This window comes from Rhipicephalus microplus, chromosome 10 (genome assembly GCF_043290135.1).
Source record: "Rhipicephalus microplus isolate Deutch F79 chromosome 10, USDA_Rmic, whole genome shotgun sequence".
In the NCBI taxonomy this organism is placed as follows: domain Eukaryota; kingdom Metazoa; phylum Arthropoda; class Arachnida; order Ixodida; family Ixodidae; genus Rhipicephalus; species Rhipicephalus microplus.
In genome coordinates, this window is record NC_134709.1 from 108,871,405 (window position 1) to 108,899,347 (window position 27,943).

Below are 27,943 nucleotides of genomic sequence, written 5' to 3' on the forward strand. Positions count from 1 at the left end.
ATGACGATGCACGAGCCTTCTGACCGGTATACTGTGATCGAGAAGTACCTCCAAGGGTTACATCATCATGAAGACGGCTACTCCCACGGCTACCTGAAGTTAGACGATGAGCGTGAGCTTTTTGAGAGGTCATTGGCTGCCGTCAACGAGAGTTATGCGGTGCGGACATCAAGGGAACATACAAAGTCGTCTATATGTAAGGATATATCGATTACTTCTTTTTTTGAATTTCGAAAGGCTACCCTTTGGTATAATAGGCATAAATAAGAACGACACCAGTTCATTACACATAAATACGCTCAATCATGGAGTTCGGAGATCGGTGGAAAAGTCCTCTTATCCACTCTTGTAAGTCCGGAGGGCGACCGGGACGGTGACCCGTTGCTTTCTAATGTATCGCTATGTGCTTTGCTTTAGCATTCAAAAGCGCAGTAGTAATTTCAACCCGGCAGAACAAGTTTTTTATTTATAGTTTGCGCAACAATAGAGTTAGGATTAGGGCAACAATTTGGCGTTTTGGAAGATCGGGTTATCATTGTTCTGGTTACCGTTTCGGAGTTTTCTTAACACCTATTTGTTTCGGTTGTGGTGGAGTGGGGTATGAGTTACCGGGCTATGACCCAAAGCTCAAAAATTATGATAAACGTAATTGGAACTTGACTGTTATTTTTCGGTTTCAGTAATCATTAGATGGGCGCATACATGCTAATGGGCACTTGAAAGAAAACTAACGAGTCTACCCCTGTGATGTTTACATAAATGCTTTGAATTCTGCGAAGAGTGGTCACTTGTTTTGTATATGCACCTGCGCATTTTTCTTCGCACATTGAAAAAGCAATCGTGCGCAACACGACACACTTTATGTAGTTGGGCTCAACTTCATGTCGGAACATGGCCGTGTGTGCCATCCGTCGTCCTGCCAGAAGTGTGAATTAGGCGTCGAGAGCGAGGCATAGGCCTGATGACTCTTTATATGAGATGTTGACGAACGTGTTACCGGCAAGCTTTTTGTCGTATTATTATAAAGTTTCAAGGCCCAGCCAAACTGTAGCATGTTGATGCTGCTTTCAATATGTTCCGTCATAAAACCACACAAAAAAGTGTGCATGATGTGTAAATATAATCACAATTATTTTACTAGAGGAGAGCCACAATTTCTTGGTGGAGACAGTGCATCTTTGAGTTTTTTTGCTATTGTTGCACAACAACTAGATTTTACATTGCCCTTTGCCATGCATAAAACTAGGCACAGTCATTAAATCATATGTATTGTTTTTTTTTCAGCCATTATCTTCTCCATGATTCACTCCGGCTGTAGAATCTCTCTCGACAATGTGCCGTTTTGAGTTGTGAAGGAGGACGTCAAAGTCTGCATATTTGGAACGGAATACTATATGGAGACTCCAGAGAAACAAAAGGACCCGGTACGTCTTATGAATATGCGCTTGCAAACCAGGCTCATAGCCAGTCAGCGAAATGAGCAGAAGGCTAAAAGACTTGCCCCCCCCCCCCCCACCGAAGTTTGCATGAAGTCTCGTGTTTTCCCAAGCCTAAATAATAAAGATAAGGGCTTTTCATGGTCTTCAACAAGTGCCGACCCCCCCCCCCCCCTATCTCCCGCGAATAAAAACCCTGGTTACGGGCCTGTTGCCGACGTTTCTGTCTCATGAAGGTATCCAGAAGCCATTCTATTGAAAGATTGTGTGCAGGCAGTGTAAAGAGAGGGAGAGAGAGAAGGAGAGGCAGGGAAGTATCAGACCAGTATAACTGGTTTGCTACCCTACACATGGGAATGAGATGGGGGAGAAGGAAAGAATAGAGGCAGAAAGATAGCACAGGAACCATGATGGGGAACCATGATGGGATGCGAAGCAGCAGCGTCGTGCATGTCGTTGGCGTCTCGGGTTGAACGGCGCTAACGCGGCTGCTGCGGTAAGCACTGAAAGATTAGTTTGAAGCGATGGCTGTCGTAGGCCTTGTCGTTTCTTTGGAGCGACAGCCGGGTAATGCCCAAACGCTTCTGCAGATGTTTCGGCGGGAGATGTAGCGTCGTCTTCCGGCGTCTTTAGGCGCATTTATCGCAGATAAACGAGCCGAAAGACGGTTACCACTCAATGCGCGATTGTGCGTTGCGAATGGTGGAGAGGGTCAAGCTTGAGAGAGGTGACACAGACTTCGTTCAAGGCGTACGTTAGGCGCGAGTCAGGTTTATTGCACGTGAACCGACGATCGGTGGTGTAGCGAGCGGTGCTCGCGGTAGCGGAACGAGCGTCGGTAGCGGCAGATGTTGCGGGCAAACGGATGATGCGGCAGCTGTGGGCGCTGCGGTGAGCGTGTGGCTGGCGAAGGAGAGAGTGACGTTAGCGCGCACTGCGAGGGTAGCGTGACGTCAACGCGTAGCTGTGGCGTGACCTACTTGGCACCGCTTCAACACCGCGGGAGCGTGCCGTGGCGAGTTTGTGCGGACGCACGGAGGTACAGAGTTACACAGGCTAGTCAAAGAGCTGCTTTGCATCTGAAATGTGTAAGAGCAAGCCGACTGCTCCACCCCCTCTAGGAATATATATGAAAATTCTCTGCCTATGGATAAAATGTTGACTGTGGAGGCGCTTGTACGCACACGGTGTTTCTTTGATAATCGTCGCAAATGTCCCAAATGCGTTTTGGTGCCACGCACATTATGATAGCCATTTTATGAGCACTGATATCACGCTACAGTGGCTGGAATACTAGAAGTGTGATCACCGCCAAGCGGCTGCAATGGGAGGTTGTGACGCCGCTTTGCGATGTTTCCGCTAGGTGGCGCGCGCTGTCGTATACACGTCAGGCTCTCAGGCTGCGCACGTTGTTCAACGCTGCAACTCGCCGGTCAAATGTGATTCTTTTGCCTGTTTAAGCTGTTCTTTCGTGCTGCATTTGCTCTTCGGACAGCCTTCTCGTGTCTACGTTAAGTCTTTTGCGGAGTGTGTGCCATGAGCAGACGTCAGAGCCACTGTTTTGGGCCCAGATGCTCAACTGGGTACAAATTGTGTAAGCAGAAGCTTTCATTGTTTGGAGTCCCGAAAGACGACCATTTGTTCCAGCAGTGGCAGCATAATATACCAAGAGCAGACAAGCCTTAGGAAAAGAACGCTGCCGTCAGCGAGCTCCACTTCAATCAGCATTTCATCTCGCACCACTTCGAGCACGTTATTAACGGTGAGGTAGTGTGTTTGAACAGAGCTAGGCCTGTACTATTGCCGCATGCCGTCCCAACGATCTTTCCAAATGCTCCTTTCTACCTCTCGAAACATGTAGCGCAAAAAAAAACCCAAGGAGAGATCACACCCACCGCTTGTGATTCCTCAGAAAAGACGTCGAAAGGACGACGACCAGGAGCCGCAAGAGGAGCCGCAGGATTAACCGGAGCCACCCGACCTTCAGCTGCGCCCGTTTACGACTACAGGCACGTTCCACTTCTTTCAAATCGGTGGGGAAGGCACGTATTCAGTGAAGAACCGCTAAATGTCACCTACAGCTTGTGCACGCCTAGCTCGGACATGAGCCTTCTACACGCAGAGAAACTTGTTAAATTTTGTGCTAGTAAAAGTGCCATAACACATGAAGTATTTGTGCGTGGTGTGAAGATTTCGATGAATGGGTCATATGAGCCAGCTTCTCTTCTGGAGACTGTTGATGTCATGCCAGTGTGTTCAGGGGCAAGTTTGTTTTGCGAGTTTCCTTTTGCATCATCTGGTAAGAACTTGAAGGTCTGGAATGGGAAGCTCTACCATCACAAGTGTAAAGATACCTCAAGTCCAGATGAAAGGCGCTACGTGAGTTGCAAGTACTTGAGAAAGCTCCTTGTCAATCAGAGATACCGGAAAAAGAAAACAGCAAGTTAACTGACCCATGCAACAAAGCTTAAAGCTAAAGCTCAAACATACGCCGCCTTAGAAACAAGGTGAAGACTCTCGACCAGACCATTGCACAGCTAAAACTAGAGAATAAAGAAATTGAAGAAAGCGCACTATTGAGAAAAATAGACAAGCTCCCATCCAAACAGAAAAAAACGCTATAATGCAGTGTTTTGAAGCTGCAAGGCGGAAGTCCCGAAATGGCATGTGCTACAACCCGGAGTGGATGTTGGAGTGTGTCATCATGCACATGAGGAGCCCACGACTTTATGAGCATGTGCGTAGGGAGAAAATTCTTGTGCTACCCAGTCGTACATGCCTCAGAGCATTCATGAAGAAGTACGACACATGCTTTGGTTTTAATAAATGTGTCCTCTCGGGCATTTCTAAGAAGACTGCTAATATGGGAGAATTTGAACGTCATAGTGGACTGATCGTTGCGAAATGAAACTTGCAGAAAACTTTGGTGTTCAGCGGAGAAGTGGAAAAGTTGATGAATTTGTAGACCTTGGTTCTTTCATTCCCGAGGCTGACAAAAGTGTTCCATGTGATCATGGTCTTGTGATATTGTTTGAATCTTTGTCAGGTTCATGGCACCGAATCTTGGGTGTATTTGCATCTAGAGGCAATGTGAAAGCCCCACTGATTTCCAAAATCATTTTAGAAGCAGTTATCCTGGCAGAGAATGCTGGCCTCAGGGTAGGCTATGTGACATCAGATGGAGCATCTTGGAACCATGCAATGTGGCATCGATTTGGCATATCTGGTTCAGCATCAACTATCAAGCCTTCAGCACCTCATCCAACTGACGTCAAGAGGCGGCTTTTCTTTCTGTCTGACTCCGCATTCAGTAAAGTGCATCAGGAATGGCTTCATCGAAAATGGCTATAAAACACCAGATGGGCTCGTTGATGTTAGGCCAATCAGGATAGCTCACGACTTGGACAAGTGTGCTACAACGTTGAAAGCTATGCCGAAGATTACAGAAGTGCACTTGAACCCCAGCAACTTCGAAAGTTAATTATGCATTTCATCTCTTCAGCCTTGAGGTTACACGCGGGCTTTTTTTATACAAAGAGGCAACCTCAAAGTCCTGTTCATGTAGAGAAGTGACAGAACAATTTGTTCGCTTCATGGAAAAGCTAATTGTTGTGATGACATTCAGAGTGCCTTCAACGGCACTGAGAAAAAATTCTGAACAGGAAAGAGTACTGCAGGGTGTTCTAGCATACTTAGACCATCGGGAAGCCTGCACCGGACCTACGAAGGCAGGCTTTTTGTCTGCTAGCACTGCAGAAGGTCTAAGAGTAACTCTGCAAGGCACTTTGGACCTTTTAACATACCCGTCAGAGGAATTGCAGTACAAATATTTGTTGACTTCATGGCTCAGCCAAGATCCAATCGAAAAGCTATTTGGAATAATTCATCAGTTATCCGGATGCAACGATCATCCCACATCGACCCAGTTCCTTACTGCCGTGAATTCCCTTAGCTTTTACAATCTGGTAAAAGCACCAGTCACGGGCAACTGTGCAGGTGGCACACTTAAGTCATTAGTTGGAACTGATGAAGTGGCCAACCATGTCGACAATTTACTGGACACTGGAAACCTGGACGAAGCTTCAAGTGTACTACAGGCATCGACTGTCCTTTCTGACTATGTGTATCCTGTGCAAGTCCGTGACGCAAGACTGGTGTACCATTTGGCTGGCTATGTGGTGTGGAGGAAAGTTATGGCAACGAAATGGCGGGACTATTTTGAGCAGCTGCTCACATCCCTCGAGAACTCAGATAAGAACCTTGCGTCATTCACAGCGTTCTGTGATGTTGGAGGGCTCTTGTACTCGTCACTTGAGCTATTTTCATTTGTGAAGGCACTGGAGGACACATTTACATTGTGGTTCAGTTATAGTAACCCCCAAAGGGACACTATAGTTGAACAATTCAATGCAGACCGTACCATCCATAGAGTGTGACTCACACAAGCAAGATCTGACGAGCAACATAATCAAGTTTTATGTTCTCACATGGCTTCACTTCTTCACGAAATCTCTGAACAAACAGAGAAGTTCTGCAAGAGAAAGATCAAAGCACCTCAAGCTTCGAAGAACGATGTGATGTGCATCACACTGTAGTGTGCTAGCTTTGTTCCCTACAATGATGTCCCCAACTTCAAATAAAATTTGTAAGAAAAGTAAAACGCTGTCCGATTTTCTGTGCAGTTGTTTATCGAAAAATATTTCCACTGTGAATACGCAAGAATAATTAAGTCCTTAAAATTTATCTCATGCAAAATGTTAAGTATAACAACATTAAAGAAATTGATATCAATGTCACAGTAGCATTTTGTGCTTCTTGAGCTTGCTTATACCCTTGCGAAATGGCAATTCCCCCAAAATGTTAATCGGTTACATTTCGTAGAACCGAGGAACGATCACTAGCAGTGGCAAGCTTAACTGGCCGCGATGTTTGCGATTAATGTAAAGCTTCACTTATGATGCTATGGGTATGGTCACACCATACGGTGATAATGTTGGATAATGTCTGCCGCAAAGTTCATTTATATATGATGCACTTACGCCCTGCAATATAGTAGAGGCACATAAAATTTACGGCACAACAGCCTTGACATGGCAGCTTCGCTGCAGCGAGCCGCCGAGTGAGCGACGTGTAAGCTACGACCAGCGCCACCTAGACAGCGCCGGTCGAGGCATCGGTGCAGAGCGTCAGCGCAGGCGGCGTGGTCTTCACACTTCCCCTATTCTAGCCACTGCAATCACGCGCTCCGCACTGTTTTCATGCAATGGCCGCCGTAGAGCGAGTTCAGAGCTAACTCGCTTGTCCGAGAAATCCGGGCGATCCTGCATAGCACCACCAGAGAACATCGCTCACTGCAAAACAACGCACTTTGGAGGGCCGTATTCTGTACTTTCGCTGGCGTCGAATTTGGCGCGTATGACGCCACCAGCGAATATGCAAATACTAAAAGCTTCGCTTAGGGTGATCGTCATCGCCAACATACTTAGTGCGGATGGTTAGCCAGCAAAGCTGAAACGTGCGGCCCCGGTGTTTCTTAATGATTGATTGATATGTGGGGTTTAACGTCCCAAAACCACTATATGATTATGAGAGACGCCGTAGTGGAGGGCTCCGGAAATTTAGACCACCTGGGGTTCTTTAACGTGCACCCAAATCTGAGCACACGGGCCTACAACATTTCCGCCTCCATCGGAAATGCAGCCGCCGCAGCCGGGATTCGAACCCGCGCCCTGCGGGTCAGCAGCCGAGTACCTTAGCCACTAGACCACCGCGGCGGGGCCCGGTGTTTCTTAGCTAAATAACTATTGACTAAAGGAAGGAAGAAAAATAGGAGGAAAAGAACGGCAGAAAGGTTGACCAGCCTATAGGAAGCCGGTTTGCTACCCTGCGCATGGGAGGGGGATGGGGTAGATGAAAAATAGAGAGGGAAGAGAGATAAACACAGATATCCATAAGTTGTCGGGCTGTCGTTCTTCGTGATCTTGCGAATATCGATCCATCGTCGTGGAGGGCGAGTCGGGACGGAGCCGAAGTAGACATGAGGGCTCCCATCTAGCGAGCCTCCAGACGTTGCCTGCACTCACGTTGATGCACCTTCAAGATGTACGCATGTACACGCGCGCACACTCAGTCATAGTCCAGTCTTGTCTTCCGCGCTGTGTGACATTGCTGTTACAGCGCTTGTTCAAGTCCGTGTCGCGTAGGAATTTCAACAGAGCTTTTGTCGCCGTCTGTTGCAATGCCTTCTCTCGGGCATTTGAAAAAATAGTGTCCACAGACATTTGGCTGTTGTCGATGCGTGCAAGAACGGACGCCAGTGACTCTCTCTGGATGTCATACAACGGACAGTCACACAGGATGTGGTGTAGCACCTTTTCACAACGACAGGCATCGCAGAGAGCGTTGTCGGCCATTCCTATGACAAATGAATAAGATTTTGTGGATGCCACTCGAGTGTCTCAAATATTAAGGAGAACACCTTATATATGCCTCACCGAACAATAAATTTACCCTTTGGCGATGACTGTTCCACGGCGTCAGTGACCAGTGATGCAAAAATTATTATCTTAGGATGAAGTCACTACGTCACGAATTAGAGCGTGAGTTCATGTGACGTAACAGCACATGATGCCTTTGTAGCGCCCTTTTTTTTGGGCGGCCTACAATACCGATGAGTAAGTGACCAGAAGGAAGAAAATGAAGACGTTATAACCAAACAAGTATATAAAAGATTACTACGGTTGGGTGAATTCAGCAGTCTGGTCTACTTGCATACAGTGAAAACAGAATTTGATATGTAGTCGCGAAGGCAATGTAACGCAGAAGGCGTTTCTCTTCTTTAATTACTGCTAGAGTTTTTTATTTTTAAAATGCGCTTGTTAGATGCGCTATTTTACTGACAGGAATGCGAGACAAAAAGGGGAAGCTGCATTCGGTTAGTCATTGTGTTCCCCGCACCTCAAATGAGTGAGCCATCATCGCTGGGGCCTTCGGGATGATAGGGGACTGAAACTTAAGCGCTTGTTTGCACGTCGAGGCTGTTTTCGAGAATGCGCTGTTTCCCGAAACTATACTGCAGTTTTGTTGCGAGGCACGATTCAAGTGATCACGTAAGCTCGTTTCGAGATTGCTTATAATCGGCTTGCCTGATTGGTCCATGTAAGCCGTTTTCTAATTGTTGGAAAACGGTAGTCCTCCATGTGGTCCACGTACCCGTGGATGTGGCAAAACATCATTTACGCAGCAACGCGGGCTCTTTCTGATGTGAGCGGACACGGGGGTCCACAATGCATCTCAACACCGATGACTGCAGTCACGCAAGCCGAGGCGTATGCCATAATTTTACTCGGTTTTGTATTTGTGATTCGGTGCACTATCAAAATTGAAATTACGTTAGATAAGTCAACCCCCAATGAGTGCTTCCCGAAATCATCTTGTCGACCTGCCATCGTTTGCTTTGGCGGAATCCCTCTTACACTTCTTCGTCTCCTTGGTCTTCAGATTCATTAAAGATCCCCGAAGGTTCACCAAAATGCTGCGCAATATTCACTTTTTGTTTATTTAATTGTTCTCTATAGTTCAGCATTGTTAAAGTTATCTACTAAATTTTAAACTACGAAACATTGGGCAATTACCCAGAGTGTGTACGTGCCATATTCTGTAAGGCTTAAACAAGCAAATCAACAAACGAAAACGCCAGACCTGTGTGGAACGCGCAACACTGTCACAGCGAGAGCTAGAAGAGCGGCCTTTAAGAGCCTTTTCTGAACACTCTTTGGGTAACTGCTACAAGCACGCTGCTGGGTACCCACTACGCCATAAATAATCATAATTTTTGTGTTGTAGGCCAGTACTTCGTATGCTATCCTTCGTCATTCTTTGGAGAAGCGTGGTATCCGATACACACTTGTTAGGAATTTTGTACAATTTTTGTATGCAGTGGCTGACGATGATGAGGAAATATGCCTGAAGTGGGTATGTGCCACAGTCAACAAGTTATTAAGAACAATCGTTTGTAATGGGTTCGAGCATTGGACGACCCATGAGTTACGCAATTCGCATTGCGTCACTCCTGGCTGTTCATTTGATGTTCTAAAACGCTTTATTAAATATATTAACGCAATTCCTTTCCCTACATCAAGCAGGTTTAATAGAGAGTTTTAGTACTGCGGAATGGTGCTACGTACGCATCACGAAAGCGCCTTGCGTTACGTGGCGCCGTTTGCCACTAATCGGCTTTTAGTACGCCGTAGTACCCGCGTACGTAACGAGCGTGAAGTGTGTTGCGCCATCTGGTAGATCAAAATATAAGTACGTGTTGTTGACAGCCAATGTGAGCCAATCCAAGGGTAATAGCCAGAATATGGCCATATTTAAAGCCACAGATCCGGTCGGTGCTTGCCTTCGATGCCGCCATTTTGCAAAACGAAGTCTCACGCTGTCGCGAACTTGTTCGAGAGCGGCGCGATCACCTCATACGTACGCACGCACGCATCTCATGCGTGCGTACGTAGCGGCTGCGTACGTAACGCGATACGTGCGCGTTGCGGTCTGCGCATGCGCACTACGCAGAACGTGGCGTCCTTACGTACGCAACGCCGTCACGTACGCAGCGTACGCAATAGAGAGTTTTAGTACTGCGGAATGGTGCTACGTACGCATCACGCAAGCGCCTTGCGTTACGTGGCGTCGTTTGCCACTAATCAGCTTTTAGTACGCCGTAATACCCGCGTACGTAACGAGCAAGAAGCGTGTTGCGCCATCTGGTAGATCAAAATAGAAGCAAGTGTTGTTGACAGCAAATGTGAGTCAATTCAAATGTTATAGCCAGATTATGGACATATTTTAAGCCACAGAGCCGGTCGGTGCTTGCCTTCGATGCCGCTATTTTGCAAAACGAAGTCTCGCGCTGTCGCGAACTTGTTCGAGAGCGGCGCGATCACCTCATACGTACGCACGCACGCATCTCATGCGTGCGTACGTAGCGGCTGCGTACGTAACGCGATACGTGCGCGTTGCGGTCTGCGCATGCGCACTACGCAGAACGTGGCGTCCTTACGTACGCAACGCCGTCACGTACGCAGCGTACGCAGTACTAAAACTCTCTAATAACGAGTTCCAAGCAATAGCGTGGATCAGTCAGTAAAGAAAAAACAAACAATAGCGCGGTTCACTGGTAGAATACTGGGCTGAGATACAGCGGACCCGGGTTGGAACCCTATTGTGTCAGTGGTGTTTTTTATATACCGAGTTTTTTTCTTTCAATACTGGTTACGGACACAGGTGGTCCATGGCGGTGGCGGATACGGCGCTGCGTGTGACTTGTGTTTCAATGTCATAACAGCTTTCGCTGTAAAAAAGCAGTGCCAGCAGGAGTCATGACTTGTGTTGCCTGCTCCTTAAGACATCAACGGAGAAGAGAGAGAAGATGGCTTCCGCTCACTATAGTCATCTTAGGAGAATGCACGAGGGACCCTTACGAGTTGATGATGATGATGCCTCAAATATGGCTCATACCCACGCTTCTTCTTCTTCTTCTTCTTCTTCTTCTTCTTCTTCTTCTTCTTCTTCTTCTTCTTCTTCTTCTTCTTCTTCTACTACTACTACTACTACTACTACTACTAATACTACTACTACTACTACTACTACTACTACTACTACTATGACACACACCCTTGGAAGAGTGTGTACTGTGTGCCGGGAGGACAAGATTAGAATTTAACATTGTAATAGCAAGTAATTATTCAGTTTGCGAAGAAAAGGCAGGAGTGGGAATTGCATCTTCAGGGTTGGATTGGTATTATTCAATACGTATACCCGATTTCGCACCTATTTATCAAGCGGAATCACTTGCAATTGCCTGAGCATTATAGACATTGTCGCTGTCCATAACAAACGCTGTCATTTTTACAAACTGCCTGTGCGTCTGTTCTTCAATAAGCGCACCAAATATGTCGAATGCTTTAAAAGTTATAGAGGCGAAGCTTCTTAGGGTGTGGGTCTGTCCATATACCGTTGGTGTATGTAGCCACAGGGATGGCGAGATGGGAGATGGCGGTACTTGGAGTGTTCACTAGATAGGCGCATGGATGGACACATGGACAGACAGACTAGAAGGTGGATGGACAGATGAATGGATGTGCGGACGTACGGACAGATAGACGAACGAACGGACGGACGTACGGACAGACGGACGGATGGACGCATGAACGGACGGAAGCAAGAATAAACGAACGGACGAACGCTTCGCCCCACTCATCATCATTCACTCCTTGGATATGCTGTGATCTTTTTATCTCCTTAACCGAAGACATTTAATTTCACCTCATTCGCTTGGTATGCTCACCAGGTCCTAAAGGTTTAACCTGCAATGAAGATGCACTTGCAGTGAGCTCGCATAATGGTTCCATAATTTCTATATTGTCGACGCTAGCATTTATCGCCGTGGCACCATTTGACAAATTAGCCACATTGGAGAACTTTGAAAAGTTTGAAAAAGTTTGAAACTTTAAAAAGTTGAGTTTTCTCCTCTTAAGTACTCTTGGAAAAATCAATGGTGTTCCTATAGAAGGGCGGAAATATAAATTACGAGACTACGATGCAGAGTCCTCCCACCGAATTTTTACCTATACAGGTCTGATCGGGCACAGTCACGTACCCTTATGTCTCCACTGCAACGAGAGTGAATCTCTGTACAATTTTCTCTTAACATGCAGGTGATGTGCGAATCAAAGGAAAATAATATTATAAGAACCTCTCTGTGGGTTCAGTTTAGATTTAGTCCTTCCGGTTATCCCTTCCTTTGAAGCAATTGAAAAGGGATTTAGCCACAGGAACGTTTGCGAAGCCGTATGCGATTTCCTAAGAAAAAAAAGCGAAAAAGAAATGTTAAGGTTATACATAAATTCACCTAATTTTCTACCCCATTAGCTTGTTGGGCTTTCTTTTTCATCCCTTTTATTATTATATATGTAAAAGATGTTTACCCATTTGTTCTTTGTTTAAAAATCCCTATAGCTGAACGTATTTAGCCAGTAAAATAATTCTTTGTTAAAGGTACTGTTCGTTTCATGGCCGATCCCCCATGGCGGGCTGCGACAGGCATCTAAGGGCCAATCAAGGGGGTTTAAAAAAATTGCTGTAGGGGGAATTCTTGCACACGACTAAAGCCGTGCCAACCGTAAGATTACGGCTGCGGCAGCCATCTTACAAGGGGCATGATGAACCGTTGGCGTTCGGCGTTTGAGAAGAAGCGTTTTCGTCGCACGCCCAACAAGTTTAACGTGGTAACCTTTTCGGGTCAGATAGAATTCAAAGTGCGTCCTTGTGTTACTGGTTTTTTAGTAAACCTTTCATTCAGGGCAAAGTTTATTAGAGAATAAATAACCGATACTCGTCTCTGCGGAATATTTCCTTCCAAATAACTATCTTTTCCTTCATATGTAACGTAGTCTTCAGACTAAGAAATCAAAGTCACTTGAAGTCTAATGGGCACTACCAGAAAATAGCCTATTTCTGAGATCTTTGGAGGGCAAAAGGTGGCTTCACTTCTGCTGGCAAAGCATTGTAGCAATCTTTTTTAAACCTCCTTGAGGCCAACCAACCAAACAGAAGAAAATTGGCCGAGTAGAAGGTAAATTCTTCCAATAAAAACAGTATGATCCATAAATCTGAATTGGTACCACCTTTGCGCTCCCTTCCTATTTAGTGGACAGTCATTTGTGAGATTTGCCCAAATCGTGTGGCCCATGCACACCAGCAGTTTCTTGGGCACATGAGATGAATGAACTTATGTTTTGCCTAACCAGAAAAAAAAGCGAGTTTGTAGCGAACTGTAAACATTACTAGTACCTAACTGTTTCCCTCGTAATACCACACTAATAAATTATCGTTCATTGCGACATCTTTAGCTAGTGCAGTTTAGTTTGTCACCGAGAGGGCGCACTCGTCACGTGGGTATCACCCATATTTGGAGAGATCGAAAGGACAGCACGCAGAAGAAGAAAACACCCAGTCATGGCTGCCGTTCTCACGGAGAACACAGACGTGTCCCACGGGCTCAAGACCAGCGACGGCGTCTCTCGGTTTCCGCGTTCAGAGACCAGGCACCCCCCCTGTTGCCGCTGGTAAGCCTCAAGCTAAGCGGGCGCATGATAAGCAAATTAACCGTATACCTGAGCGCCTTCAACAGCTCCTCAGTTGACGCTCGATGAAATTCACTAGGTGTGCTCACTTGCATGTTTTCGCCATTCATGCCGAATCGGGCAAACTTGAGAGTTTCGCAGATCCTTTTCAAGTAAATTCAATAGCTTGCATCGAAACGCTCACCCTCTTGCCAGAAATAATGACAACATTGTGCGCGTGAAGATGACTTTTACCTGGTGAATGTGATGGAACTGACGTGACACTGCAGCGTCTGCTTGATTGCTATGGATTGTGCAGGTTTGGCCGACGCTTCCTTGGTTGTGTTCTAGTAACAGCGCGCCAACTTCAGGAAGAAATTAAGCGCTTGTTGCTTCATTGGCTGAGCGTGCGATTTCTTTTTCCGTGTCGGTGGGCGTGCGATATGTGAAAGTGGTGTTGTGTTGTGAGCCACACATGATTTGCCATATCGTCACCGTAAAAGCGTAATCCGTTTTAGCCGATCGCGGTGAACGGCATGGACAAGTAATGCCACCTGGCGGGCATTATGCGAAATCAGACAGGTGCGGGCAAATGTTCACGTCATACGTAGAAGCGCACTCAAATTGGTTTTGGCTTCGGTATTACAATTTTCGCTAAGTAAAAACTTTTTTCAATATTGTTGAGCATTTTAGCAACAGGGTGGCTGGTAAGAGTGTCTCGGGAACATAAAAGCACTATTATCCTGACATGGTAAAAAATTACCGGAGTTAGCCCTTGAACATCTTCAAGATGTTCACAAAACAACTTTCCACGTTCCCGTGAGATGCAAAAGGAATCACTTGGAAGACTTCAATAATGTCCTATTCTTTCGGCCTTTATCCAAGTTCATCGGTGATGCAATGTGTGTGCGGTAAAATTTCACATTCAAAGCAGAGCTAGAAACAGAACCAGAAGACAAAGACCATAGGGCATGGCGCTAGCCTTGTCCTGGGGTCCTCTTTGGTGTTTCCACCTTTTGCATTGCTTTAAATTTGGACCTTAAAAATGGTTCGCACGAAGGAACGGAAGCGGAATTTTCGCAGCGGACGGTGCATCACGTGACGTGCGCGTCATCGAAACTTGCCGTTCTCGCTTCATCCGCTCTCTTCCGCTCGCGGCACGGATGGAAAGGTGTCGCCGCTATTTCGATCTGTTTGATGGTCGTCTGCTCTCAATCGAGATGATTCAGCGTCAAATGTGTCAACATTGGTCGGATTGGCGTGGTTAGGAAGCAGGCAGCCGCCACGTGTTTTATACTCAGCGACAACTTTTCTTGGCAATGAAGGGAAAGCTACGGAGGCGGAGCTTCGGCACACGTAGCACCTTGCGAAGTAGTCCGTTTTGGCGCTCGTCTCGTAACGCTGTGGAAAGTGACGGGGGCTCACCATCAGCGTTTCATGTAGGCGCAGACGCCGTTTAGCGTTTCAGGTGCACGTAAAGAGGTGGGACTTTATCACACTTTCAAAAACGCGAAGTCACAACAGATCAATTAAAAGAAATACCAACATCTCACTGGTGTCAGCTGCGTCTTTTCTCAAATAGCTCCACGTAGAAAATAAAGGTGGAACATGTATATTTCACGTTGAAAATACAGGCGCTACTTTGGAACTACCTTCACTAGCGGTAGGACGCAAGTGAATCGGCTCCGTAGCTCTCCCTTCAGTGCCCAGGTCGCGGGTTCAAATCCCGGCTGCGGCGGCTGCATTTCCGATGGAGGCGGAAATGTTGTAGGCCTGTGTGCTCAGATTTGGGTGCACGTTAAAGAACCCCAGGTGGTCTAAATTTCCGGAGCCCTCCACTACGGCGTCTCTCATAATCATATGGTGGTTTTGGGACGTTAAACCCCACATATCAATTCCTTCAGTGCCAAGAAAAGTCGAGAGTACGCACGAGTGTGAATGCGACGTGTCCGCTGCTGCGCCGGAATAAACTAATTCTTCTATTCGGTCCCCGGAGCAGAGGGATTTTGCCCTCGCGTCTGAATCTAGCTTAACAAACTTGTCCATTCTTACAAACTTCTCTTGAAAATCTAACAGATTTTTTTCCCCAAAGTGCTCGACAAAAGCTGATACGTTAGTCCAGCCAACCTTTGATATCGTGACTCGCCGTTTCGTCTTATCGGATTTGCTCACGAAAAATTTCTACAGTGCTCGAGACCCGGACAATTATCTTTATAATCCCTTAAGCACTCGGGATTATGGTAGGGCAGATGTGGTCGTTTTTTCAAAAAAGTGCCCGCAATGTTTTGTGTAAATTTGTGTAGGGCGTTCGTACACGTACAGGAGAGGTAGCTCAATAATAATAATAATAATAATAATAATAATAATAATAATAATAATAATAATAATAATAATAATAATAATAATAATAATAATAATAATAATAATAATAATAATAATAATAATAATAATAATATTAATAATAATAATAATAATAATAATAATAATAATAATAATAATAATAATAATAATAATAATAATAATAATAATAATAATAATAATAATAATAATAATTTTGAGTTTCATCGTTCCAAAACCACGATATGATCATGAGAGACGCCGTGGTGGAGGGCTCCGAAAATTTCGGCCACCTTGCTTTTTTAACGTGCACCTAAATCAATGTACATGAACCTCAAGCATTTTTTTTTTTGCATACACCAGAAATACGGCCCGGACTCGCTACCGTGAGCTGGGGGTCAGCAGTCCAGCAGCATTACAACTATATGAGCATGTCGGGTAGTAGAGGGTTCCCTGTCCGTTGGCGTAGCACTGGTCACGGGGTCTGTTGGCGCGGCGAGAATGGGACTCTGCAGGAGAGGAAGGGCTGCAGCCCGCCAAGGTGTGCGACGGCCAGTCTCGGTAGAAAGAGGTCACCAGTGAGAGGCGCGCAAGTATGCGTGAGTGTGAGCTTGACGAAGGGGGTACTAGCTTCGTTGATCATTATTTCGACTCCATAAGAGAACAAGCTGGGTCGGAAAGGCTATAAACACTACAGCGCTGATATCTTGGAACATTATCATTGTTGCCCTTACAGTACATAAAGATCCGCTCAAAATTGCGATCAAAAACACTCAAATTCTCGCAATATAAAGGATAGTATAGCGTGCTCATAAACTTCAGACGGACCTAAATTGTGTGATGTTTATATCAACTGCTTTAAGGAAAGATACCATGGCCATTTAGGCAATTTACTGCGCACGGAAAGAAGCATTTGCAGGTTTGTTTGCTAAATGGCGCCACCATCTCTGTACCGTATCAACAAAAACGTGGCCAATTGCGCCGGCTCGCTCGCGCCGGGTGAGTCGTGAGCAGTGCCCTATCGTCCGCGTTTTTTGATTCCATGAGCCAACAACTCGACTTTATGTGACACACTCTTACACCGACGCAACAGATTTCCGACACAGAAGAAACGAATGCCAGGATACAGTGGCGAGGGCGAGTGAACGCCACCCGAAAGCCAAATATCGTTCCATCATGGCAGCACACTAGTGGTTATAGTTATAATGCATGGGCCCTATGGGTAACTTTTTCTCTAGAGTCTGTATATTAAAAACGCTAGTCTTTCTTGGGGGCCTTCGACGCAAAAATTTTGGTCTGTCTGTCTGTCTGTCCACTCTTAACGGTTTTGGGCACTCTAAACGGCACCAGCCCATGCCCCTGCCGACCCCATCCGCAGCACCCACCAATGTTACTCAAGATTCAGCGTTCATACTTGTGCGATTGTCAATTAAAAAGCAATTATTGCGCATATCTCAGGCACCATAACAACACGTATATATTCTGTATGTGTGTATTTTACTAGAATATACATACATAAGACCGTAGCGTTTATCACGCTTCCCTGACCATGCAACGCTTGCACGAAAAGGCGAGTGTTTCCAACGCTTTGCTGAGACAACACGGTGGGGCGCCTACCCGTCGCCTCGCGTTCTACATCTTATCACCTCTGAGACAAGCGCACACGCCCGTCTCAGAGCCACGTGCTTCGTTTTCCAATTAAACTGCCAGATAGCGCTCATGTCTCACGTGTGACGTGACTTGATACGCTTGTTCCCCTCCGCTGCACGCTCGAGGCACTCTGACGCAGCGCCTCCAGAATACCATTCACCAATTTTCTTGCGCAGAACATCAAAACAATGTTTTGTTCACTCTCTCCACACGCACGACTATCGTCTTTTGACGACATTTGCAGATTAACAAGCAGATGCAAGGCGAATTTTTAACTTCATGTTCAACTCACTTGGTGGATTCTGTGCTGAATGGTTGTGTCATTCGCGTCCTCCTAACGCAATGTGGCTCTGGCCGAGCGGTGCCCCGCCCTCGAACGCCTTCAATTGTTTCCCCCATCTTTCCCATCGCTTTTCTCTTCTTTTTGTCGCTCCTTTACACCGAGTGCTCGCTCCTCTATACCTTCATACTATTCTTTTTATCCCCTTTCCCCACCCCTACAAGTCAATGCGCCAAAAATCAGTGCCTTTTTCATTTTCTTCAAGAAGATTCACTACTACTACTACTACTACTACTACTACTACTACTATACTACTACTACTACTACTACTACTACTACTACTACTACTACTACTACTACTACTACTACTACTACTACTACTTTTTTGTTGTTGCGGTCTACCGCGCGTAACTTTTTCTACGTAAGTAGTACTTCCTAGCTCCCCTTTTTCATATTTGAACCTTGCAGTTACTGGTTGATTTACGTGTTTTGATGATGTACTCATGGCCAACAGAACGAAACACTGCATTAGGGATTGCTCTACTCGGAAAGCTATAGTGGTCAGAACAAAACTTTGCTCAGCGCCAAAGTGACATGTGGTTGCGGCAAGGTTTTTGGGTGATTGAGGCGCGAAGCAGAAGGAGTGCATATGCAATCACGCTCAAATGCTCCATTTTTTAAATAACGGTCATTACCACCCTCTGTCGCTTGAGCCCACTCGACTCATTTTCAATATTGCTGTTGCAGGCGATTGCCCGCCCTTCTTAGCGTCTGCCTGCTCATTGGCCTCGCGGTCTTTCTGGTCGTCAAAATCATTTCGAATTCCTACACTGGAGCTCCAAATGGCTGTCTCGTCGCGAGCACGGACCACGGCTACGCCCTGGGAAGGCTGCTTCAGTTTGAAATCAAGGACAAGTCGTACAGCTCGGTGGCCTTCTACGGCATTCCGTTCGGCGATCCGCCCACCGGGGAGAGACGCTTCGCTGAGCCCCGATGCGCCAAACCACGGGTGTGTGGCTTGTTCAACGCCACGTATCCGCGAACATCGTGCACCCAGACAGACACTCACTTAAGTCGCGAGTACATCATCAGCGCCGCCAACACCACCGAAGACTGTTTGCACATCAACGTATGGGTGCCAGGTTCCTGCGTGAGACCTCTTCTGAGCCCGGAGAACCGCCGCGCCATCGTGTTCTGGCTCTACGGCGGCTCCTTCGTCAGTGGTGGCAACAGCTACGACTTCAACGACGGACGCTTCCTGGCCGGCCTGGGAGACGTCCTCGTCGTGATGCCGAACTACCGGCTGACCTCGTTCGGTTTCCTCAACTCGGGAACGGACCGTGGCATAGTGGGCAACATGGCGCTGTACGACCAGCTGCTGGCGCTCCGATGGGTCCGAGACAACGTTCACCGCTTCGGTGGCGACAGCGACCGCATCCTGATCGGTGGCCAGAGCGCGGGCGCCATCACGAGCTCCATGTACATGGTGAGCCCCATGATGTCCCAGTACGGTCCTTACCAGAGGGCTTTCCTGATGAGCGGCTCACTGTACACCCCGTTACCAAAGAACAAAGGGCAAGACGCGCGAAACACCTTCATCAATGTGGCTACCAAAGCCGGCTGCGAGTTGGCCAGCGTCGACGACACCGCCCGCTGCCTCCGAAACCGCAGTGCGGCAGAGATCTTGGATGCCACCAAGGGCGTTGGCCTGTACCTGATGCCGGTCATAAAGGAACCCCTGTTTCCGAGTGATGTAAAATCGCTCCAGAGGCGATTCCTAAAGGCCCGAGCCCGCGACACGCTTATTTCCAGTGCTGCGACAGAAGGGCGAGCATTCTTCGAACTGCTCATGCCGAGCTTTGTAGGCACGCAGAAAAATATCACGGCGGACACGCTGAAAGAAGTGTTCCCCTATTTGTTCGGGAACGTCAAGATCCGTCTGATCAACTTAGTCATTTCTTTCCTGGGCAGTTTGTACGACCTCAATGCACCCAACTACCGCGGGTGGATTGACTTGATCGGTGACACCATGTCCCGTTGTCCAGTCGCTGCTTTCGCGAATGATATAGCCGCCACGGGGAAGAGAGTATACTACATGCAGTACACGCCCAGACCATCCTTTTCCCCGTTTTCCGGAAAGAAGGCGACACATGGAGATGAAGTGCCGATGTTGTTTGGATATCCGTACTTGTACCCGTATTTGGCAACAGACGAAGACAGAGCCATGTCCTACCGGATGATGACCATGGTATCCAACTTTGCAAAAAACGGGTGAGTGGAATGTAGATTCAAGTTTGACAGCGTGCGGGATGTTTCCGCTAAAAAGTTCCAAGTAAGAGAAAATGAATGAGTACTACCTCTCTGCAGTTTGCGCAGTATTGTTCTGAGCCATGTAGACCACGTCAGAATATCTTTTTTTGATCCGCCCCGCTCGGAAATTAACAAAAATCGCTTAGTGAACTTTTCAAGTAGGGACCAGAGAAAACTTCACAATACATAACTTGTAGTGCTTAGCAAGAACGAATTAAATTTTTAGTGGTAAGATGACTGCGCTGCCTATTTTTTTCAGCCTTTGTTTAAAGTGCACGATATACAGGAAGACCACGTGATGGCCGCGTAACGCTTGGCGTTTTTAGCGCCCCGAAATGTAAGTTCAAGGAATTTTCAAAGCCTGCTCACATACGAAAGTTGCTTGAACAGGCTGCTGGTGACCATAATGGACGTTAGGCGATGGTAGCATGGTATCACTAATATTACTGGAAAGAAAAAAAAAACTTCAACGAAAAAGCGGCTGCCACGTGCGCATTTATTACCCCCCTCCTCACCGTGGGGCAAACTTCTGGTCACTTCGAGTGAGCATCGACCACTATACGAAACATTGACTGCTGAAATGGTCCTGCAAAATATATATGTATGCGTTACCACGGCGATAAGGGCCATGATCACGGGTGCAAGAGAGCTTTGCAGGGGCACTGCATGCGCTGTTCTTGACAATCTTCACATGACTGCACCATACGCTCAAGGTGCCCCTCGATGAACGGCCAGCAGATGTAACTACGTGTGAGTGCCTTGCTGCGAATTATACCTGGGTGACCCTGATGTAACTCGTCCCGAACTGCTCTCTGTACCTTTGCGGGAATGACTACTCGCGTCCCCAGCAAAATGCATCCTTGATGCAATGTGAGCTGATTGCGTCTGGCGAATTATTGTTTCAGTCGATCATCAGTAATAAACATTGTCCAACCTTTGCTTCTGCATTCTTTTACTTTCGCCAGATCGCTATCCTGCTTTGTGGCATGCGCGATTCCTTTGCTCGACACTGTTAGAAAAGCAGCCGCAAAGAATAGGAAGTCTCTTCGGTTTCCTACGTTTCGTCCTTCACACATGGTATAGCGACAAATGGGAGTGAAAATAAGGTTCTGTGTTATCGGCTGACTTTTTAAAGAGAAGGTCGCATCTGTATGCCGACTACGTCCCCACTGTAGGCGCGCAGCCGCGATATGCGGAATACCTGTTGCTGCGGTCCCAAAATTTGCTGTAAAGGCTTATAATCAGTTATTTAAGTGAATTTTCGGCCATAAATATAGCAGTAAAACTTTCTCTATGCGAAATATTATGGCCAACGCCTCTTTTTAAAGCTGGATATATTTCTTCTCTGTCTCGGAAAGCGTGAGGGAAGCAAAAGCATCAGGCCGAGATTTGCCGTCCTCAAAAAACATGACAGAGCGCAGCACCTATACCCCATACTGCGATGCGTCACATGCAAGCTTTAATGGCCGATCCGGGTTGTAATGAGCCGGCATCTGCGGCGATGAAAAAATTCTTCCAATTTCGTTGAACGCTTCTCGGCAGCAGTCGTCCCCGCACCAAGGTGCGTCTTTCCATAAAAGGCAACTGTTGAGGTGCAAACTTTCCATAATAATTCATGACACCTAGGAAAGACTGTAGTTGCTGCTTGTTTGTCGGTTATGACTGCTTTAACTTTTCCCAGTTAGCCAGATATTGCTGCCTCACTAATTGTGTGTCCCAGGGAACGTGGCTGATTTTGAAAGAACGTACATTTTTCTTTCTTTATTCTAACACCTCGGTCCAGCAAACGTTTCAAGAGTGCGCCTAGGTTTATCAGGTGTTCTTCAGCATTTCTTCCTGTGATTAACATGTAGTCGAGATAATAGCAAACTCCATTTAGGCCCTTCAGCATTGTGTCAATTATTTTTTGAAAAACACTTGGTCATCATACTATTCCGAAAGGTAGCTTCTTGGCGGCAAACAGCGCTTTCTGCGTGTTCAAAGCCAAGTACTCCTTCTACTCTTCGGACATGAGTACATGTTGGTGTGCCCTGTTAAGGTTAATCTTGGTAACATGAATTCCCCCGGTGAACGCAGCTAATAGGTCATCGATTTTAGGCAACGGGCAGGGTGTGATATACAGAGAGGGGTTTATCGTTGTCTTATAATACCCACATGGGCGTATGCTTCTTTTTTTATCACTGGCATGGCGGGCATAACATATTCTGATGTATTCACAGGTGTAAGTATTCCCAGCTGAACCAAATTTTCTATCTCTGCTCCTACAGTTGACTGCAATGCGAATGGCACATTCCGTGCTTTTAGGAATCTCGGCCGGCGGTCGGCTTTGAAGAACAGCTCGACCCTTTCGTATGTGATAACTCCTAGCTCATCATTAAACAGCATTTCGTACTTTCGAGCAACGCATCTAGCCTCTCCTTCATTCGTGAGGACAAGTCGAACACTGACCTTGAAACGTGGTTGACACCCCAAATCTGGTTCCAGTCTAGTCATACTGTGCGCAGCCATTCATGTCCTAGCAGTCGTGGTCCCGCTTGATCGACCAGGTAGAGTGGTAGTTTCGCCATCTGTTCCCGTGCTGCACATTGACGACCGCCACACCGCAAGGTTGGACGAGTGCTTCGGTAATAGGGGCGCAGGACGATGTCGGTTGGTCCGTATCTGGCTGAAGGGAACTGCTGCTTGAACTGCTTGTAAGGCATGATAGATACCGTGGCTTCCGTGCCAAGTTCCATTTCCATCATTGCTCTCTCTATTTTGAGTCCCACAAAAATAAGAGTGCGGCCGGAAGCCACCTGTTCCGAAACGTCTATGGGGGGCACTTGTGTCACCACTTTCAGCTTTTTCAGTCTCCATTTCTGCCAATACCCGCCACAATATTGCCCATTGCTGCCACAGGCCCTCTTATTATGCTCTTTCTTTTAACACTTATAGCACGTATTATTTCCGTGAGGGCATACTGAATGAGTGTGGCTCGGAGACCCGTAGCGATAACAAACCAGCAGCAAACTGCTTACCGGCAATCGCTTGCGCCTCATACAGCTCAGCAGAGTAACCATTGCCGTCTCCCTCCATGCTACGCAGCTGTCTGGCAATTGACTCTACGACTGTAGTCTCGGGGACATTCTTCCGCTCTGCCTTCTTGGCAAGGGTGCGCTCGACTGCTTTCGGGAACTCGAGTTTGTCGTCCTCGGTAAAGAGTACTCGTTGCACCTCTTCCCGCAGTAGCCAACAAACAAAACAGTCCCGCCGCAACGTTTCGTCCGAATGAGCTCCAAATCGACAACTATGGGGCAAATTTCGAAGTTCAGCAACATATTCGGGCAGAGACTCACCTTCATGCTGTGCTCGATGGTAAAATTTTGCTCATTTCCCGATTATGGACGTCTTTGGGGCAAGATGAGCATCTAAGAGGCTCTACAGTTGCTCGAAACTTTTTTCGACGGCAGTTTCGGTGCAGCCAACGACATCAACAACCCATACGTATGTGGTCAGATGATGCTGAGGAATGCGTGTACCTTGTCGCCATCTGGAACCTTGTTCACAATCAAAAAGGAGGTCAACCTCTTTTTGTGTATTGTGCAGTCGCTTGCAGTAACGTCTAATGACTCCATCTAATCCAGCTCCCTGCAGAACTCATTGTCGGTTCTTTACCAACCTGCTAGCTACTCTTCATTTTCCTGGTGCCACCTTCGTCGCCATGATTGGCTTTTGGGCCAAGCTTTCGACGCAAGACGCTATGAAGCTGCTCAAGCACCAAGTCATCGACTGCAACACTCGAGACATGCGGGCCATTCTCGGCCTCGATTTAGAGAAAGCCTTCGACAATGTTGCTCACTCTTTCGTGTTGCGGTCGATTGCTGAGCTCGGCCTTGGAGTCAGATTCTACAAATATGTCAACTCGTTCTTGACCCGTACGAGAGCCACCCTCAGTGTGGGAGACCTTGTCTCCGAGGAGATCGAGCTGGGATCGCGCGGCACGCCACAAGGGTCAGTGCTATCACCCACCCTGTTCAATCTTGTCATGGTCGGGTTGTCCAAGAGGCTCTCATGTATTGAAGGCATTAACCACACAATTTACGCGGACGATATTACTATTTGGTGCACAGGTGGCAGCGACGGGCAAGTCGAGCGCTCCCTGCAGGAGGCCATAGACATCACGGAAGATTACCTCCGTCCCACAGGCCTGAGGTGTTCCCCAAGCAAGTCCGAGCTTCTCCTTTACCAACCCACTAGGCGAGGGCCCAAGCCCAAAAACTGGCAGCCGATCTCGAAGAGTGATATCAAGCTCTACACCGGAGATGGCAGTGCAATACCCAGAGTTGACTCCATTCGGGTCCTCGGCATGACCATCGAGTCCAATGGTTCCAACGGCAAGACTATACTCAAGCTCGCCGCCAAGACGGATAACGCGGTTCGGCTGGTTCGGCGGGTGGCCAACCGCTACCAAGGCCTCAAGGAAGACAACCTAATCCGCCTGGTCAATGCCTTTGTGCTCGGCCACTTTTCATATGTCGCGGCCATGCACAATTGGCAGCGTGCCGAGCGTGACAAGATCAACGTCTTGCTCAGAAAGATTACCAAGCGGGCCCTCGGTATCCCGATCAGGACGCGCACCGAGCGCCTGCTCCAGCTCGGAGTACACAATACGTTGGAGGAGATTGCCGAAGCGCAGGAGCGGGCCCAGCTCGCGCGCCTTTCGAGCTCCCAGACCGGCAGACATATACTCCGAGAGCTCGGTCACTCTCCGGCTGAAGTGGACGAGAAGATGAGACAGGTACCCCGTGAGATTCGTGACCTCATCACCGTGGCACCGATACCGAGGAATGTCCATCCCGAGCACAATCGTGGTAGGCGACGGGCTAGAGCTGCCACTCTTCTCAAGCAGATTCACAGTGAGGAGCACGGCGTCAGCTTTGTCGACGCGGCCGCGTACCGTGGGAGCCGCGCCTTCTCCGCAGTCGTCGTCGACTCCAAACAACAAATCACCAACTGCGCATCGGTTCACACTGACGATCCGGCGGTTGCCGAGCAAGTGGCCATCACCCTGGCCATCCTGGAAGGTGAGAGGGAGGTCATCTATAGTGACTCTAGGCCAGCTATTCGCGCTTTCGAGCATGGTGTAATCTCCAAGAAAGCCCTGCGCGTGCTCCAAAGTGGTGGCCGCGACAGCATCAAGCACCACGTACTGATTTGGTTTCCTGCACATGTTGGACAGGTCCAAGGCGCTCCCCCCAACCTCAACGAGTCTGCCCACGAGGCCGCGCGCGCACTTACCGACCGCGCGGGTTCCGGGCAACGATTCGGGGCCAACGGGGTTGCGGAAAACAGGGACGCGCCTGCCACGTACAACGAAATAACAAAATATTTTTACCTCGCGCGGAGACTATATCCACTCCCTCATCCAAATCTTAATAGGCCACAAGCCCTTACGCTCAGACTACTGCAGACCGACACGTACCCTAACCTGAGATCCCTTCACGCTATTTATCCTGACGTGTTCCCCAATGACGCTTGCCCCGAATGTGGGGATGTATCTACGCTGGCGCACATGCTCTGGGAGTGCAAGGCAATGTACACTAACCCCAACACTACATCGGTCAGGTGGGAGGCGGCCCTTCGCAGCTCCCTCCTGGCCGACCAACTTTGGGCCGTCCAGCAGGCCCGCGGAGCGGCCGATAGGCTTGGCCTAACGGTCCCGACGTGGGAGACGCCCGCTGCGCGCTGACGTGCGCCTTGCAGGACCTCAATAAAGTTTCGCAACCAACCAACCAACCTTTGTCGCCAGTGTTGTGTTTCGTCCACATACAGACAGGACAAGGGTTCCGATGGAGAAAACAAAAGCGTTTATTGCCCGAGCTTGCGGGCTCGTGGTTACATCCCGAATTCGCAGACAGTGCGTTGAGCGTTAACATTTATGCACTAGTGGGCACATGCGCACTAATAACAGTTTGGTTATTAGGTGTACTGGAGCGAACAACACCACAGGTAAATTTAATCACGTTTAACAGTTCCGGCGCGAGCCGTACGATTGCAGCGCAGGGGCCTCGCCGATGCTCCCGAGAGGGCGGAGGAGTCTCTAGCGGCTGCTCCTGTCCCTATATCAACTTTTGCCGCAGCTTCATGGGCATTAATAAAAAAAAATGTTCGGGTTTAACGTCCCAAAACCACCGCATGGTTACGAGAGGCACCATTGTGCTTCTGGAATTTCGACCACCTAGGGTAAAATCTAAGCACACCGGCCTCAAGAATTTTCACGCCCATCGAAAAGGCGGCCGCTATGGCACAGATCGACCCTGTGGCCTGCACGTCTCAGATGGAGTACCTTAGCCATTAGACTTCCGCGGCAGATTGCCCACTCTAAACAACGGCTGAAAAGAAATTAATCAGCGCGTAGTTATCGTACCACAGATTGAAAATTTTATCATATCTGGTTAAGCGCTGCAAGTGTAGTATAAAAGATTTGTCCCTGGAGCCACTGTTGAAAAAGGTTCATTAAGCAATTTTCGTTATATTCCGGGCAATTTTGACGTGATCTACATGGCTGGAAACAATACTGTGCTAGTTGAATACGCGTAGCGCTCATGCATAATTATTCATTCGTGCGTTTTAGCTGAAACACCCAGTACATGTAGTCCGCTGTTGAGTGTCCGATTCACTGGTACTTTTGTCAGGAAGTCACCGAAGGGACACAAACACCACTGTGCTTAGTATTTGTGTTAACGTGTTTGTTTCGTTCCGTTCTTTTGCAATTAGCGCTAGTTTTATTGCACCCCCCTCCCCTACAAGCCCAAAACTGGGCTAGCAACCCTGCGCTGAATTCGTTAGGGAAAAGGACGTGGTCACGCTCCCTGTTTTGACAGCATCCGCGGACGACTCCTAGCTAGTTCTGTGCTGCGGCCTCACCGCTTACTTTTCGTTGAAGCGCCAGAAAGCGCAAAAACCACATCTCTCATTGGAGCAGCCGTATTCCCTTGTGTCAGCGCTTTATAGAGCTACGCGTTATCAGACTTAATAGAGTTAGCAGCTAACCCCACTTCGCATAATTTCCCACTTTTTTTCTGTTGCATTCGTTGCTTCATCTTTCCGGTGAAATAGACTTTTGTCTTTTTATGAGGAGTGGGTGGAGTACTAGTGGGATGAGTCCTCGCAAAGCATGCCACGTCTGATTAATGCAGAAGTGGTTTAATATGAACGCAGGAACAACCTCACGAAAAAAATAGATCGATGCACGTAATAACGTCACAAACTTTGTCGATGAGTGACTCGATAATGTGATGAGAGATCACATGTTCTGACGAAGAGGTTAACAGGCAGGTGATGACAATGGTGATGGTGGCAACACGCAGGTCTCTACCGAAATTAGTGGATGGCGAGTCGTGGCCGCTGTTCAACAAGTCGTCCAATTACCAGTTCGTCGACCACACGAACGCTGGTTTCACGTCGGGCGGTCCAGTCCCTGACTGTCCCTTGCAGAGTATCTTTCAGATGCTCATCTCGTCGGGCCAGTTGGGACGGCGAGCAGTCGACGGTGCTTGGGCGCCAGAAGTGGTCGAACTGGCGCTGGAGATGCTCGCCACATTACCGACGCGCGCGCTCGAAGTCGCCGCCAGCGCTCATGCGGGCGGAACACTTACCATAGCCAATAAAAATGACGTATAGCGAGAAGTGAGTGGAGTTTAATGAATACGTGTACCTCGAACGGGGGCTTGTGAACTTGGAAAGCTACAGAAGGAATCTTTCGTGCGCTATTTTACGTCTACAAAGTCGGTCAAGAGAGTAGAGAAGGATAGCTCTCCCCCCTCGTT

General features: G+C 47.7%; 1 protein-coding gene across 1 annotated transcript; it reads left to right on the forward strand.

The window, feature by feature from the left end:
- On the forward strand, positions 1–27,803 carry LOC142774356 (acetylcholinesterase-1-like). The gene is made up of 4 exons (XM_075874745.1): positions 1–196; positions 5,433–5,736; positions 18,573–20,096; positions 27,485–27,803. Exons 1-4 carry the CDS (start codon positions 1–3, stop codon positions 27,795–27,797), a joined length of 2,337 nt encoding a protein of 778 aa, XP_075730860.1. The 3' UTR covers positions 27,798–27,803.
- Positions 27,804–27,943: the final 140 nt, after the last annotated feature.